Source organism: Eublepharis macularius, chromosome 19, assembly GCF_028583425.1.
Source record: "Eublepharis macularius isolate TG4126 chromosome 19, MPM_Emac_v1.0, whole genome shotgun sequence".
In the NCBI taxonomy this organism is placed as follows: Eukaryota; Metazoa; Chordata; class Lepidosauria; order Squamata; family Eublepharidae; genus Eublepharis; species Eublepharis macularius.
Genome location: NC_072808.1, coordinates 17736357 through 17754448, shown reverse-complemented (window position 1 = coordinate 17754448; position 18092 = coordinate 17736357). Strand labels below are relative to the sequence as shown.

The window sequence follows — 18092 nt, the reverse complement described above, 5'->3', positions numbered from 1 at the left end:
AAGGCTTGACCAGCAGAGATGGTGGGTTTTTTCATTCTGATACAGCTTCTGTGTTCTGAAATCTTTATCTGTACAGGATGAGTTGTAAGACCTACTTATAGCAAATTGCATGGGCATTATATACAATAAATAACGCCTTTGGAGTTACAGTTAACAGATGCAGAGGAGTTAGTCGTAGTAGCAAAATCAAAAAGAGTCCAGTAGCACCTTTAAGACTAACCAACTTTATTGTAGCATAAGCTTTCAAGAATCACAGTTCTCTTCGTCAGATGCATGGAAGGCAAGTAGGAACTGGTCAGATATATAGGTGGAGAGAGGAGGGCGGAGTAGATGCAAACAGTAGCTTCTGATATGGAGATCAGTTTGCTTCTGTTAAGGAAGTCAGTTACTTCTGATAATGAGATAACCATTCATAGTCTCTATTCAATCCCAGCTTGACTGAGTCAAATTTACATATGAATTCCAATTCAGCAGCTTCCCGCTGGATTTTGTTTTTGAAAGGTTTCTGTTGAACTACAGTGACCTTTAAGTCCTTGATGGAATGTCCTGGTAGATTGAAGTGTTCTCCCACTGGTTTCTGGATGTTGCCATTTTTAATGTCAGATTTGTGTCCATTTATTCTTTTGCGCAGAGGTTGGCTGGTTTGTCCAATGTACAGAACAGATGGACATTGTTGGCACATGAGGGCATATATAACATTGGAGGATGAGCAGTTGTAAGAGCCAGAGACAGTGTAGTTGATGCCATTGGGTCCTGTAATTGTATTTCCTGGGTAGATATAAGGGCAGAGCTGGCATCTGGGTCTGTTGCAGGGCCTGGTACCTGTGCTGGTGACTCTGCTAGCCGATTCATGATTGTAAGTGAGAAGTTGTTTAAGGTTGGGGGGCTGTCTGTAGGCAAGGAAAGGTCTTCCACCCAGGGCTTCTGAGAGAGAGGCATCATTTTCCAGGATGGGTTGTAGATCACTGATGATATGTTGGATGGGTTTGAGCTGGGAACTATAGGCGACAACCAGTGGTGTTCTGTTGTTAGTTCCTTTAGGCTTGTCCTGGAGCAGGCTGTTTCTGGGTACTAGTCTGGCCCTGTCGATTTGTTTCCTCACTTCATTTGGTTGGTACTGTAGTCCCAAAAATGCTTGTTGTAAATCTCTTAAGTGGGAGTCCCGATCAAGAGCACTGGAGCAGATACGATTGTAACGTAAGGCTTGGCTGTAGACAACTGACTGAGTGGTATGTTTAGGGTGGTAGCTGGAGTCATGTAGATATGAGTATCGGTCTGTGGGTTTCTGGTATAAGGTGGTATTTATCCATCCATTATGTAGTTGTACAGTGGTGTCCAGGAAGTGTACCTGTTGTGCAGAGTGGTCCAGGCTCAGGTTGATAGTAGGGTGAAAGTTGTTGAAGTCCTGATGAAATCTCTCAAGGGCTTCCTTCCCATGGGTCCAAATGATGAAGATGTCATCCAAGAATCTTAAGTATAGTAGTGGTTTCAGTGGATGGGAGCTGAGGAAGCACTGCTCCAAGTCCGCCATGAATATGTTAGCATATTGTGGTGCCGTGCATGTGCCCATGGCTGTGCCATTAACCTGTAGATATAAGCTGTCACCAAATTTGAAGTAATTGTGAGTGAGTACAAAGTGGCAAAGTTCAGTGGTGAGGTGCTGTAGTTTTGTCCGGGATAATATTCCTTATGGCTTGCAGTCCATCTGCATGTGGGATATTGGTGTACAAGGCCTCCACATCCATGGTTGCTAGGATGGTGTCATCTGGTAGGTTGTCAATGGACTGTATTTTCCTGAGGAAGTCAGTGGTGTCCCGTAAATAGCTAGGTGTGCTGGTGGCATAGGGCCTGAGGATAGAGTCCATGTATCCTGAGACTCCTACTGTGATAGTGCCTATTCCTGAAATAATGGGGCATCCCGGGTTACCTGGTTTGTGGATTTTGGGTAGTAGGTAGAATCTTCCTGGTCGTGGTTCCTGGGGTGTCCGTATGGATGCATTCTTGTATGTCCATGGGGAGTGTCTTTAATATTTTATTGAGTTCCCTTTTGCATTGCTCCGTAGGGTCAGAAAGTAGTATTTTATAGAATGTTGTGTTGGAGAGTTGTCTTTCTGCTTCTTGTGTGTAGTTATGTTTGTCCATGATGACAACTGCTCCGCCTTTGTCAGCTTCCTTGATTATGATGCCAGAATTATTTTGGAGGCTCTTTATGGCATCTCTTTCTGCACGGCTGAGGTTCTGCTTTAGGTGTTGTTGTTTGTCAATTATCTCAGCCTGGGTACGTCGACGGAAGCATTCAATGTAAAAGTCCAATGAGGAGTTGCGGCCCTCAGGGGGTATCCATGTGGGTTAACAGAAGATCTAATATGGTCACTTTTGGTCTTGGAAGAATTTTGAAACATGTAGGTTTTAAGACAAAGATCACAAACAGTGTAATTGCCACATGGAAAGTCACCTTTGGGAATTCCATTCCCCCAAGTCCATGGTGTTATCCAAAGTATGTTTCTTCAATATGCTCCTGACAAGCGTATCTTTTAAGATTTTTTGCTCTCTTTAAGCTGTATAAGGGGTAAGGTTCCCAATCCCCCACTGGGGGCAGGGGATCCTGCACTCTCACCCTCCACCCCCCATCTCTGCTTACCTGGCTGATGGAGGAAGAGGTAGGGGAATGTGCCTCCTGGGGTACACCCCTGAGCAGTGCGGCACACTCCCGTGCTCTGCAGTGGGCTGATTTGGGCCCCAAAGAGGCTGAGTTGGGCCCATTTGGGGCCTAAATTGGCCCACTGTGAAGTGCAGGAGCTCGCCAGGGCCCTCCCAGCATACAGAGACTGTATGCGCAAAGGTATCATGGAAAAAAGCCAAAACCAAAACAACCAGCCACGAAAACTAACTATGCTCTGAGTTGTGATGTAGTTAGTTTTTACGGCTGACTGTTTTGGTTTGACCACCTGGAGACTGGCAACCCTAGCAAATGGTACATGTTTTTCAATTATATTTCTCACTTCTGTAAAGGTACATGACCATTCTGTCTGTGTTGTTATTATGGATCCTAGATGTTAATAAAGATTCACTGGGTGTGTTCCTTGTCTAATAAAAGGGCTTGCTGAAAAACTTTGATGGAATATCCTCTCCCTTTACCTGGCTCTTTACATAGTATGTTGGCTTGTCTATAAAAATCTATATCCTGAATGCAATTCCTCCTAATTCTTAACATTGCTTCCCATTTTCCTTATTTTCCAGTCTGCAAATAGGGAACTGGGAACCATCCTTAGTCTTGTACTTCCCATTAATAGAATGGGATTTATGTGGATTTATGGATTAATGGAATGAGATTTAATGGATTTATGAATTAAGTAATACGAACTTTAGAAAAAAGAGAGCTTTTATTCTTAGAGCAAGTGAAAATTTGAAAGTGGTACATATTTGTCGCACAGAAAATTGGAACCCCACTTGTAGTTAAATTATTTATTTTTTTTATTTCTTTCTCTCTGTCTTCTTTTTCTCCTTTTTTTTTGTTTAGATGTACTGTTAGTTTGGTTTGTGTGTTAGATATTTGTTTTTATTTCTTGTGTTTTGTTTACTGTTTATTGCTTAAATAAAAAATATAGTAACGGAAAACTACTCACAGGGTGCAAAGGCCAGACCCTGTTCAGAAATCATCCGTACTGGGGATTACATAGATACTTGCCAGTAAACTTGATTACAGTGGAGTGGAATGATAGCTGGAACCTGGGCCAGAGGGCTTTTTTTTTCTAGGACAGTTTTAAACTGCCTCTTAACTGAGTTCTCAAGGCAGTTCATGAGTATAGAAATAATACAATAAAATCAGTAAAATTCTGAGATGAATAAGCAAAAGTTCCAATAGGTAAAAAATAAAACTTAACTAAGAACAGCAGCAGTTAAAAAGAAAGCCATTTTAAAACAACTGTCAATTAAAGAATTTGAAAAGAGAAACTTATTTTGCCTATGATAGATAAAGACTGGAAATAAATGAGGCAAATTAACTCTGTAAATTCTTAAGCTGGTGCATAGATATATATGTTATTTAACTTGACTACTATAATATATCTAATAGAATATAAGTTATTATAGCCAGTTTTAAAAAAAACTTTTTAGGTTATAAAATCTTATATATAATCAGTCTGGATGTAAGATGTGTAATAACTAATATTGGTATAAAATATTTTAAAATATAGTACAAAACATGTTGTAGGTTTTTTTAAATAATGAGATTTATTAGGAGGGAAAGACAAAATATTTTAGAGAATGGTTGTGTTATAATCTGAACAGCTGTTTTTTGACAAGCAATATGTATGTCCTGAGAAAAACAGTCCTTATATGAATATCCCAATAATTTACATTTTCGAGAGGTGAGTTCCCAGTGTTAATTAAAGCTTCCTTTCTCTAAACTTATCTAAACCAAACTTTTCTAAAATAACATTTGATTTATATTCTGCCCTTCAGGATGACTTTACACCCACTCAGAGCGGTTTACAAAGTATGTCATATTATCCCCACAACAACAATCCTCCTGTGATGTGGGTGGGGCTGAGAGAGCTGTGATTGACCCAAGGTCACCCAGCTGGCTTCAAGTGGAGGAGTAGGGAATAAAACCCGGTTCTCCAGATTAGTGTCCAACGCTCTTAACCACTACACCACACTGAAGAAGGGATGGTGTTACCATATGCGCTCAGGAAGACAGCTATGTGAATGGCTTGCTCATTTGAGTCAAAATTCATTCTGGGACAGCCAAGTGTAAAAAAAAAGGGAGCCACTCCCTCATCACTGTTTTAATGGCCAGTCACAAAAAACATGAACACACAGGCACACTTATAAGGGAACTTCGAAAGCTAAATCTTAGGAAAATGTGTCAGTCCTTAAAGTTCCACAGCAAAACTTCTTGGTGGTTATGTCCTTTAAAAGATACGCCCCCCCCCATCTAATAAATGATTTTTAGCAATTCAAAACAATATCAACAATTTAAAGAGTTAGCCTGGTGTAGTGTTTAGTGTTGGACAAGGTTCGAATCCCTGCTCTCTGGTTCGAATCCCTGCTCTGCCACAGAAGCTTGTTGGACGATCTTGCACTCATGCATTCTCAGCTTAACCTACCTCACAGGGTTGTTGTGAGGATAAAATAGAGAACAATGTAAACCTCTTTGGGACCCCGATTGGGGAGAAAGGCAGAGTATCAATTATATTACAAGGACAACTACACATGGACTTATTTTCAGATATTTGCAGACAGACAGACTATCAGTCAGCTGAGCAAGTGTCTTGACCTGGATAGCCCAGGTGAGCCTGATCTTGTCAGATCTCAGAAGTTATGCAGTGTCAACCTTGATTAGAAACTGGATGGGAGACCTCCAAGGAAGACCATGGTTGCAGAGGCAGGCAATGGCAAACCTCCTCTGTTGTTCTGTTGCCATGAAAACCCTACCAAAAGTTGCCATAAATCAGCTGTAACTTGAGGGCACTCTCCACCACCTTTATTGGCATCACATAAAATCAAAATCAAACAAACCTATATTTGGATTTACAAAATACAATCAGAATTTATATTTTTAATATTGCCTAATCCTCAAGGCAATCAAAAGAAATATAATGTTTAATTTTTTAAAATAAATGATTTACATATAAAATTTAAAACTTTTTAAAAAGTTGATGAATTGCTGAGCTAAATTCCACGAGGCACTTTAAGCTACACATGAACAAAATACTGTGCAGAGCATAGATGCCCAACAAGGGCTGCCCTATTGCGGGAAGGGAAAGCGTGAACAGAAACGACACTGCAACGAAGCTTCCTTTCTACCAGCAAGAGCCGGCAAGCTACAGGAACTTGTTTCCCAACCTGTTCGCTCCTGGGAATGTTCTCAACCAATCCAAAACAACCGGCCTCCTCCACAGACAATCATAAAGCAGAGCCGCCTCTATGAGCCAATTAGAGATCGCAAACTACTTTGACCGCCCTATCAGAACGAGCTCTCGCAGATGTTCCCGCCTCCTCCTTCCCTTTTCTTTTAAAGTACAGTCTCGGGGAAGGGGAGGGGTATCCTCGCAAGGAGGCGGGACCACCTTTGATTGGCAGCCACGTCCTCAGCCAATCCGCAGCACACTTCCGTTAGGGCCAGCCAACCAGCTTGTGGTCACGTGCGCCCGAGCCAACGGAGAGCGGCTCGGTTGCTACGGGCCTGCCGAGGGACCACCTCGGGCCTGTTGCTAAGAGGCGTGGAAACGGAAGCCCAGCTCGCCGGGGTCAGAGGCCGGCACTGTTGATGTTGACACTAGGCCGAAGCCGACGCCGCTGTCAGACGACCCCCGCCCCCCTCGTCCTACCGCTCCGTAGCCGCGAGGGAGAAAGGAGGGAAAGGACCGCTCGGGCTTCACCGCCTCACTCAGGCGCCTCCCCGGATGGAGGGCTCGATTCGCCGTCTCTTCCGCCTCCCCGCTGAGCTGTGGGGGTGAACGCGAGAGGCTGTGATCGATCCTGTCATCCGGGCATTTTCTTTTTCTTCTTCGTTTACCGGCCTCGCCGCCGCCCCCCCCCCTTAGCCCTCCTCATCCGGGAACTCGGCGTGTGCCTTAGCCTCCTTCATCCGGGCACTCGGCGTGTCCCCGAGCCCTCTCCATCCGGGGCCCTGCTCGCTCTGACCTGCCGGCCGCCCTTCCATCCGGGTCCCTCTCGCCTCACCTGTCCGCCCTCGCCCTCCATCCGGGTCCTCCGCGCCCCCCCCCCCGGGCCTCCCCTCAGCGGCCCTGCCCCGCCGGCTGCCGTCATGACCATCCTGCCCAAGAAGAAGGCCTGCCCGGCGGCGGGGGACGGGGACCGGGACCCGCCGGGCTCTCGCGGGGGCGTCGCGGGCGGCCCCGGGGGCCCGGGCGGCGTGGGGGGCCCGGACTCCCGCGGCTGCCCGGGCGCTGACTCCCACCCGCGCGGGCCCGGCGGAGGCGTGGGGGGCGGCGGGGGGCCCGGGGACGCGCACTCGGGCCGCGGCGGCGCGCGCCCCCGGGCCTCGCCGCCGCCCCCGCCGCCGCGCTGGGGGCTGCCCCCCGCCGCCGGCTCCCCGCCGCCGCCCGCCTCGGGCGTGGGGGCGGGCGGCGACGGGCCGGGGCTGGGCCTGCTGGACCCCGGGGTGGTGGGCGAGGCGCGGGGCGGGGTGGGCGGCGGCTGCTGCTCCGGGCCCGGCCACAGCAAGCGGCGGCGGCGGGGGGGGCCCGGCGGCGGGCTGGGGCTCGGCGGGGCTGCGGGGCCCGGCGGCGGCGGCGGCAACAGCCCCGAGCAGGACGAGGCCGGCGCCGGCTACAACAGCGAGGACGAGTACGAGACGGCGGCGGCCCGCATCGAGAGCATGGACCCGGCCACGGTGGAGCAGGTAACGGGGGAAGGGGCCTCGGAGGCGGCTTCGGGCTTGGCCGGGGGGCAGGACACGGGAGCCCCTGCCCCAAGTGCGCCCTTTCACACGGAACCCGGGTTTGCCATCTGGGCGGCCGGTTCCTTGTCTGTCGTGTTCTCTGGAAGCTGCCCCTGAACTCTTCATCCTACCTGGAAGCCTGTAAATTGGCAGTGGGCCTCAAGGAAGACGGTTCCCAAGAGAAGGGGGCCGGTAATGCATCCAGGCTGGGTCTTTTGGAGACTGCTTGACCCCTGTTCGGGATTACTTTTAGGTGGGTAGCTGTGTAGATCTGCAGTGGAGCAGCAGGATGTAATAAAGCTCCCTTCTTCAGACCTGAGGAAGGAACTGGTAATGCATTCAGGCTGGGTCTTCTGGCGATTGCTTGACCCCAATTCGGGATTAATTTTAGGTGGGTAGTTGTGTTGATCTGCAGTAGAACAGCAGGATGTAAGCTCCCTTCTTGAGACAAGAAGAAGGCACCTGAAGAAAGGAGCTCTTCATCTTGAAAGCTTGCACCCTGAAAATCTTGTTGGTTTCTAAGGTACCACTGGACTCCCATCCTGTTGTTTCATCGAGCTCATTTATCACAAGTAGCCACCAAGTGGTGGCAGAGGGCAGTCAGAACCTCACAGGCTCCTAGACTTGTTGATGTTACTTTTGGTTATCCTATACAAGGAAATACTAAGCAAATTCACTGCTGGTAGAAATGTGTTTATGTTAAATTGCTAAATTATGAGGCTTGTACTAAAGGAAAGTAGAATCCTGCCGTACATGCCTGACTGTTGCGTAGATTGTGGCGAGGGGTGGAATATCTCTGGAAATGTGTTTGTGAGAAGGGGTTCTCTTTTTGATTGAAAAGCGGAAGGCTTTTGTGATTGCAAGGAGATGGCCTAATGTTTTAAGAAGCAGGAGAACTGGAATAGAGGGAATTGGTTTGGACTGGTGGAATATGGTTTCAGTTGTTTTTACTTTGAAAGAAATTCTCATTCCTTTTTGAATATGAAATGTATCTTTGGAGACAGAAGAGAGTGAGGAGCTGTTCTCTGTGGTGGGGCAGATGGAGCCTTTAAATGTGAGGACATGATTCGGGAACCCTCTTCTTCTGGATAAGTAGGTAGCAATCCCTGTGGAATGAATGTGAAGCCAAGATATGTTACAGGAGGCAAGGTGGAAAGAAGGCACGTTATCAGTAATAGGAGAGTTGTCAGAAGCTGTGCCTGTATGTTACCATCTTGGAGTGAGATGGTAGCCTATGGACACAGTCCCTGGCCGAGGAGCAGCCCTTCATCTTCTGCTAATGACATCCTGTGGTTACCTGTGGGTATAAAAGTTGGCGGTCCCCGTACTGTGAACAGAAAGAGCTTTTTCCCCGTTTATTTGTTAGTAGTGAGAATAAAGTTGCTGTATGCAGAAGGGAGGAATATTCTATAAGAAGAGCTTAAAACTCTGTCAAAAAAACAGGGGTAATAATTTGTTAATGAGAAGGTAACAAGGTAGAATAGCAGTGGGGAGTGACCATTTTTGAATAGTTATCAAAGTAGTAGTAGTAGTTCTATGTGGCCTTCATGCTTGAATAAGTGGGGCTCTTCCCTTGCAAAGAACTGTAGTGGTGCTCTGGGGTGGGTGGGGAGGCTCTGCCCATTGTGAATTGGAGAGAGTGAGCGAACTTGCATGTTGGGTGATACGCATTAGTGTGAAACGGATACGTTGAATCAAGTACTTTGTTTGGCCGTCCCAGTTTGAGTTTCTTTAACTGGAGAGGCTGAGGAATGAACCAGGAACTTCACGCCTGCAAAGAATGCGCTTCTGCGCTTGACTAGGGGATGAGTCCCCAGTAGGAAAGCTACGGGATTGTCTGCATGAAGAGATTCCGTAGGTTTTTCTAGCTGGGGCTAGTTTTTAGGTATGGCTCTCCTGTAGACCGTTCTTGTTTGTTTAATGGCACGGTCTAGTCCCATGCCAGTCAGCTGCTTCCGACTGATGGCCTGATCCTGTCAGGTGAAGCTCACTGTTTTGAAATGTGTTTTGAAGACAGAAGCAAATCTTTCCTTATATTAGCTCGCTGCCACGCAAGGTCACCATACCAAACTTTCAAGGAGCGGGAAGACAGAAAACATTTTTAAATTAATCAGGGGGAGGCGAGGCACAGGGGACTCTCCTTTTGTCCTACTAAGCTGAAGTGCTTCTAGAAGCCACTTAGCTAGTTACTGCTGTGTTGGCTCGACAGCGGTGGTTTTCAAACCTTTTGCCTTCTGGGTACACTTTCCATGTTCTGCTGAGAAATTCCTACATGCTTGTCTGCCACAGAGTCCCCTCTGCATCGCAGGGGCTTATTGGACCTTTGCTAAGATATACGTTCAGGAAAGGCAGAATTAGTTTGTTCTTTTAAAGTATTTTAAATGTACTTTTTGCAGTAGCAGCGCAAATTGAAAGCAAGATTCTGCTCAAACGTGGCAAACAAGGATAGCTGCAGTTGGAGTACCTGGCACCACCACCCTAGACTGTATTTTTGGAAGCGATGAGAAATCCAGATGTCAAAGGACTGAAACAGAATCTTTGATGGTCTGGAATTTAGCTGAAAGTTCTGCCAGATGTAGCAGCAGCAAAATTGAAAAACCATTTTCCGCTGCTTTGGGGGGAAAAAGACAAGGCAGCTGTTTTAAATTGTATCTCTGGATTTGTCCTGAACTCTTTTTGCGGGTGGGGGGGGGGGCAGGATAGCTCTTAAATGTAAGGACTAGGCAACTAAGAAAATCACTTAGGAAAACTATAAAATTTGTTCTGAAGGAGAAACTATGTTGCCCTTTCTCAACAGTCCAGGGCTATTTGTTTAAAATCATACAAAGAATGCCCGTTTGAAAAGAGTAATATATATTTAGTTCAGAGGCATCCATACAGCAATGCTGTTCGGATTACAAACTCATCAAGTCTCCCCCAGCTGCTGGCATGCTAGTTCTAGCTGCCACGTTTCCATAGGTTGAATATGACTTGGGGTTGCAATTGCTGAAGTGTGCAATGGGGATATGACAGTGGGGCCCAGAACACGGCCATATGTGGTTAACCCCTGGCTGCCCAACAGCAAATTTGGGTGCGAATTCCTGTATATGTGTTTGTTGTTTTGCAGCCAAGCATGTGAAGTGCCTCGGACAAAAGGCGTTGTGCTTGAGGAGGTTATGAAAAGGGAGTAGGAAAGCTCTGGTGGCGGCATTTGATGTGTGGTGATTGTTTCATGAATGCAGGTCATTTGCTTATGTCTCTGGCAAATGCTTTGACTTAGGCATCCTCGAGGGAGGAGGGTTCTGAGTTCACTGTGCCCTTCCTGTCTTAACTTGGTGCCCAAATGCTGCTGCTCAAGTGGCGTCATGGGTAAGTCTTATTACAAGACACTTGGGCAAAGGCGGTCTCAGAGGCAGGCCTGCCCAAAAGGTGGTCCTTCAGGTTATGCAATGCAATGCAGCCCTTGTGCTTGATATACCTCCTGTTTTTACCGCATGTCCCAGATCAACAGGTCTGTTTCAGAGGGAGACACGAAAGGTCGAATCTGTTGCATGTTGGCACGTATTCCATTGGCTTCTTGAAACTTGGGTTTTGTTGAGCAAGTAGGACAGCAGCAATGCAGTACCAATAATCTTCACTGCATTTTGGTCCTGAACTACTAGAATTTCAGGTCTCCACAACCATGGGTAATTTTTCAAGGCGGGCATCTGAAGTTCTCCTGAGAGAATGCGATGTCATCTTGCAGGTGTTGTCTTGGCTTTAAATGTTTGTAAATTTGTCCTATTACATTGTTTATTGAAATGTCTTTGAAATTGACTGTACTGACTCACGCTGTTTAATCGGCCTTGAGTCTCTGTGAGAAAGGTGGACTATAAATGACAAATAAACAAATGGACTAACAAATGTAGATCCAGCCTGGCAGATAAATCACAACAGTTATTAGGCCACATTTGTAAATAGTTATTGTGCCCAGATATACCTAGATTTCGTTATTTGTGGCACGTAAAGCAAGACAAATTTTGTCAAAGCTTCCCTGCCTGATGGCCTGGCGGCATTTATAACTTGCCACAGGTGATCAAATAAGTGTCTGTTGCCAAGAATTTGTAGAACTTGGTCTGGCTGAAATAGGAGTGTTGATCTCCGTCTTCCCCATGCTTATCCCACCCGAAGTCCTGACTGTAGTGTTAACATGAGCACCAAGATGCTAATGCCTAAACGTACAGAAAGCTTCCTTGTAATGGGACTGTGTGCAGACTTTTCTACATGCATGTTAGGTCAACAAGTTCTTAAATTAAATGAGACTTACTCTGCACCTGTACTCGGGTAAGAATTCCTCTTCAAGAGGAATATATTACAAGACTGAATAAATATATGTATGGGTCCTCAGATCCAACTTTTGTACCCTACTATAAACAACATCAAATTCTAGAATTTAGTGTTCTGTACATTAAAATTTATTTTAAGTCTTAACTAGGATCTTAACTTGGCACCAAAGGGTTCAGCTGGGGCAACAGAAGTAGTGTAGCCTTGCTCATGATGGGGCTATAATGAAATTGAAAATAAATGGACCTATGAAAAAATGCCTTGCACATTCCAGTGGCAAGTTGCATGATTGCAGTATAGTTCTATATATGGGTAAGAAGCTCTTTGAATGCTGTAATGGTGGGTGGGAGATGTTGTCAATGGGGAGAGTTGAAAGTTTTAAGGGCTGGTCAATGTAATATAAGAAACTAAAGTAATTTCCTGCTTGGACTAACCCATGTGATACACTTGGAGAACTGCTCTGTTGTTCGCATCTACTGGAGCAGGCGGAAGGATTTCTCTCTTCCTGCCGCAGCCCCCAAATACTCCCCAAAATACTGTTCCTGAGGGATAGAGTACCCCCATAACAGCATTTCAGAAAGGGGGAATTGAGGAGGTCACTCTCTGCAGATGAAAATAATTCCATCCATTGAAACCCTGTTCGCGATCTAACCCGATGTGTTTCCTCTATGGAAAGAACTTGAAGGGAAAATGGTACCAACCTGCACGTCGTAGATTATATGTAGTTACTGATGTATGCATTTTATTGGCCAATTGCTGCTTTCCATTGTATGCATATATATATGTGCATTCCAGAATGAGATATATTTGTCTGTGATTGCTGCACATGACCATAGTTTTTAGGGTCTCTCTTTCATGAAAGCTCTTCCTATGAAGTAAACAGAAAGCATAAATGGTCTTTCCCCTTTTTTTCATATAAGGCAGTCAAGGCAAGGCAAGTCCAGTAACAGTAATTGAATTCCTTTCACAGCTCTTTTGTTTGAAGTTAGTGCATGCATGGATTATATTAGGATACTCTTTGTCCTTGAAAACGCAATATAAACGGTAAGGAGAGCTGAACAGAGAAGATATTTGAACTTGTTTGGGGAAGGGTGATGGCAGAACTAAAGCACAGAACCGAATCAGAGATTGGCAAGTAGTAAGCTTGGTTCTCTTTGAGAATTCTTTCACGCTTCACACAGTAACTGTTCCACGTAACATGGGAAAGGAAGTTTGCTTCCTTAAACATGCAAGACACACGTGCCCAGGAACTGTGTTTGGACATAGGCTTGGAGTTGTTTGACTAGTGTGTTGAAGTTGATAGGTTTGTCACTCTGTTCTGTTAGTATATTGATGTGTTCTAGCATGTTCGTCAAAGGAAGTTAGCAGTTTAAACACACTAGAGCAAGGCATAGGAATCAGTTAGCACCATGAAGGTCAGGAGCCCACTCACAAATAAACCCAGTGTAAAATATGATACTGCACCCTTTGATTGTGAAACTGCTGCCAAGTTAAAGTAAGACAGGGCAGAAGTGGACTGAGAGGCTGAAGTTTAGTAAAGGAATAGCAAGTGATATTGAAGGGAGGTTGGTGGTCAAAAAGACAGGGTGGGGAGGCTATTGGTCCCGGAAAGGATTTGCAGAAAAAATGGACGAGCATGTTTTTGACTTCCTTTCAGAGGACAGCGGCTCTGTGTGGATTCCCTCATATTATTTCTGTTAGTGAGAGAAGAGTGTTGTATCAGTTCAGCTGCACCTGGCAGCTGTTGACTGATTTCATGAATATTGTATTGATGGGTGGATAGAAATGTCCTGAGTATAAATAAGCAGGTGCCATTCTGAAAGTCAGAACTGAGGCTAAAAGTAACCTACAAATGTTTGAGCCAGTAGTAAAAATCTCTCTCCTCCCCCCCCCGCCGCCTCCAATCTGGGGACCCACCGAGTTTGTGCTGCTTGTATTTACAGTAGCAAAGGCTTACCGTTCCCTTATCTTGAAAGAATGCTTATAATACACTTTGTATACAGAAAGTACTGTCTAGTTCAGTGGTCCCCAACATGGTGCCCATGGGCTCCATTGTACCCGCGTACACTTTTCCTGGTGTCTGCCAAGTGTTTTTAGAAAGCAGGTGGGGTTGGGTTTTACTGATTTTAGTACTCTAAACTGTTTGGACCCACTTGGATCAAAAAGTAGGACCGGAATATTTTTTTTAAAAATGCACCACTGACTGCATTTTAGGCTGCTATATGTTATCAGCAGAATGTCCCCGAAGCCTTCAGGAAGTATGCTGGGCAACATTTCTGCAAAGTCACAAGAAAATCGGCATACAGTTGTTGATGTGTATTGACAATTGCCTTTCTCTGGAAAGGTTTTGCCCAGTTCAGTCTTACCCTAGCCAGTGGAGTCCTGTGACATATGTTTCACAGCCCTCTGTCTAGTTAGCGTAGAGTGTATTTATTTTTATTTATTTACATTGTTTATAATCTGCCTTTCTCACTGAAATTCAAAGCAGATTACATGGTGTAAGTCAACATGATTAACAGGCTGGAACGTCTAATAAACTGCGCAATAGGATTTGGATAAAATTTGAAATCAAGCAGAAATTTGATGCAAGGTTAAAACAATGCTGAACAAGCATAAGCAGTTTAACATGCCACATTAAATGATGCAGAAATTGCCTAGAAGAAGCATAAGCAGCACGCAATAGTACGCTCTACAGATCCTATCCCTTTACCAAAGCATCTTTCTGAACCATTTCCTTACTGAACAACCCTCCTTATTTGTGTAAAAAAAAATCCCTCTAACATAGCAGCCTGCCTGAAGAGGTCAGGAAAGCTCCCATTCTTCTGGCTTTCTGCAAAATAAGCAAAACTGAATAATTCAGGAGGGTTTTTTTCCTCAGATAGGAGGGCTGTACTATAAGGAAGTGGTCTCCAAAGAGATGCATTAGTAAAAGGATAGGGACTATAGACTTTACTGCTATGTACTGTATGTTGCTGTAAGCACGATGCTACTTTGCCATTTCTGTGTTGTTTAATATGTCAGGCTTAGAATTGCTTATGCTCTTTTGCAGCACTTCTTCAGCCCTCTACTGGATTTCTGCTTGTTTTAAATCTTTGCACATTTGCATTTATATACCCTATTACATTATTTATTGAAATGTCTTTGAAATTGACTGTACTGATTCACACTGTGTAATCTGCTAAAGTGCTAAAGGCGGGGCTAAAGAATGTAAACAAATAAATAAATTCTAAGAACCCTGTGACTGATGTGCTTGGTATTTTGGGGGGGAAGGGAGTAACGCACAGTCTCTGGTGCAGCCTGTTGAGCCACAACTTCCTGTAAACTGCCATCAGTGTGAGTAGCAGAATTCCTATGAACGATCAGTACAGTTGTTGTGAAATGGCTTGTTGGATTTCTGGGCACTTTCATGCCTTGCCATAAGCACAATTAGAAAAATATTGGATGAATCTTCTATTGCCAGGTGGTACAACATTCTCCATCATGGTTCTGGCCTTTTCCCATGACCTCCAGGTTCTTCCCCCCCTTAATTTCTGGATCCCAATAAACCAAATTGAATGTATCAGATGAGGTTTATTGACCCCTCAGATGTATTGGGAGGAAAGGTTCATTTGCTTACATTGGGGCTGCCAACAGCACCAGGTTTTTTTATTATAGAAGAATTCAATCATACAAACAGATATAGCACAGGAGCTTGGATATGACACATAAAGTCAGGCAAACTTTATTTAGGTGACTTCATTGAATGCAAAGATCAGGTGTTTCTGTCATACGCATACGTTCCTCAAAATTATACCAATCTGGTCTTCAGCTTACGTATTAGTTTGCTTCATGGTTGATGAGTTGTCGGTCTGATCCAAGATGTGTAAGCGCAGTAATTTTAACTCGTAAATTTCAGAATTTTGCATTCTTACCAAGTAGTTAGTTCTCACTGACCCAAAGTCTGTCTTCAGTTGGTTGCACCAAGGTCATGTTGTCAGCTGTAGGCTGATGTTAAACAGAAATCCATATACAGAAGTATAAAAATTGTGGTATTGGGGCAGGCAATGATCAGAATTGCTAAGAGACAACTGTGGAAGATTTTGACAACTCATGAACTTGCATATTGCCTTGGCTGCCAGAAGATGGCGGTACAGCCATTTAAGTCACGGAGGCGTATCTAGTAGTTTAGTATTTGGCGTGCTTTCTGTCAAGCTCTGAGTTGATCTAGTAGACTGAGGAAGGAGAGCTGTGCTACACCTTGAATGATGCAATAGGCTTCTAGGACATCTCCTGAACTGAGGAGCTGAGGTTCCTGCTTCAAGAATACCTCTTGCACTTCAGAATTTCAGGGTGCATGCTTGCTCTCGCAGTTTTAATAGTAATGCCCTCAGTTGGATTCATTCTGATGCTGAATGTCTGATGACTCATTTTTCCAGATCTGCTAATTATCTGCAGTTTCAAGCAGAACTGTATGCAGTATGAGTCCAGTAGCACCTTAAAGTCCCACAAACATTTCCAGGGGGTAAGCTTTTGTGGGTTGGTGCTGCCAGATTCTTACAAAAGGAGCTTTAACTCACAAAAGTTTATACCTTGGAAAATTGTGTTGGTCTTTAAGGAGCCACTGGACTCAAAGTTTGTTTTGCTATTACAGACCAACACAGCTTCCCCTCTGAAACAATATACACAGGAGATAATTCATTTTTGTTTAAAGAAGGAGGTTTCTAGCATAATCTGCCAAACATTGTTGGTAGTTTGTTTGCCTGTTTTGCTTTGCAAAGGAGCTCTGAGATGGGAAGACAGATGGGTAAGAAAAGCAAGGAAAGGGCCTGTATGTGGCTGTGCTGGTATATTTTGAAGGGCGAGGGTCTTTGCAGGAGTTGTTCATGTACTACCAAATGTATCCAGAGCTGTGTCAGTTCCTCCATCATTCAGTTTCTGCGCTGGGCTGTTTGCAGCATTCTCCCTGCAGTTGCAGAAGCAGAATAGCCTTCTCCCATGAAAGGCGCATAGGAGCTGATCACCTGCCATAGGGAAGGTGCTGTGACTCAGTGGCAGAGCATGTGCTTGGTGTGCGAGAGATCTCAGGTTCAATCCTTCGCATCTCCAGTTAAAGGATTGGGTAGTAAGAGACGTGAAAGACCTCTTAGAGCCAACAGAGTTTCTTCCAGTCTTAGTAGAGGGCCAGAGGTTTGATTTGGTATAAGGCAGCTTTATGAGTTCAGTCATGCCATTATTGGAACAGTGTTGGGAATTAATCCAGGTTGATTTGGTACAATAATAATAATTTCTTGACACATCAGCCCCTAGGGAGCAGCAGAATTGTCTGCATGGGGAAGCCACTTTCTCCTACAATGTGGTACCTTATCATGTATAGAAAATAGGGGTTCTTGCCTTCCCTGGCTTGAGAATGGGGATGCTGTCTAACTTGCTGACATCTGCCCCTCCTGTCACCAGCAGGAACACAGATTCGAGAAGGCGCTGAGAGAGAAGAAAGGGTTCATCATAAAACAGATGAAGGAAGACGGGGCCTGCTTGTTCCGGGCTGTGGGTAAGTCCTGCCTACTGACCGCTCTTCCTTTTTCAGAGGTTGGACAGCAGCAGGCAGCACTAGTGCTGAAATGCTTCCCCTCCCAGTTCTCTTCAAAGTCCTGCTATGCAAATCAGTATTTGATTTCAGGGTTTGAGAATTGATTTGTTATTTGGCAGTGGTGTGGGACTAGGACACCTGAAGGAGGGGTATAGTGTGAAATCCAGGTGCCCTTCTGTGTCTAGGGGAAGGACATGTACCTCCTTAGAATCTTTGCTGGCCAGGCCTTGGAATGGAATCATAGATCTGCTGCATCAGCAAATCAGGAAGAGAAAAACAAAGGAAATGCTGACAGCTGGGTAGGGCTGGAAGGCTCATGTGAGATGAAGGGTCATGGCAGTTGCCTGAGGTAGCTGCTAGAAGCATTCGGAGCTTCATCCTCTAAACACTGCAAATGTTGTTTATTTGTTTTATTTACTTACAAAATTTGTACCTTGCCTTTCTGCCCATTCAGGGCCACCAAGGCAACTAACAGTTAAAATAAAGCATTATAAAAACACACGATGAAAAATTGAAACCAAAACTAAAATACATATGTAAAATACAGAGAACAGTAATTAAAACATAGGACAGGAAAGAGGGATGATTGAGGGAATGCCAGATGAAACAAAGAAGTCTTCACTTGCTGGCAGAAGACTGACAGAAAGGGACAGGTAAGTGTCTCCGGGGATTAAATTCTTCACTTTTGAGGCCATGACTTTCTCAGGTTGCCGCCCACCTAACCTCTGATGATGGGAGCACCTGAAGAAGGACCTCAGAAGATGACTGAAGAGGTCGGGTGGGTTCATATGAGCATAGGCAGTCCCTCAAGTA

The 18092-nt window shown here is 45.0% G+C and overlaps 1 protein-coding gene across 2 annotated transcripts in view; it reads left to right on the top strand.

Moving 5' to 3' along the window:
- Nucleotides 1-6262: 6262 nt before the first annotated feature.
- OTUD5 (OTU deubiquitinase 5) overlaps nt 6263-18092 on the top strand; it is a 57664-nt gene continuing 45834 nt past the window's right edge. The window contains exons 1-2 of one of the 2 annotated variants that reach the window (XM_055003736.1): nt 6263-7372; nt 17147-17240. In XM_055003736.1, the coding sequence (XP_054859711.1) occupies nt 6776-7372; nt 17147-17240 (691 nt within the window). In that variant the 5' untranslated portion in view covers nt 6263-6775. The remainder of the gene's footprint in view (nt 7373-17146; nt 17241-18092) is intronic. The other variant, XM_055003737.1, reaches the window with a different exon arrangement.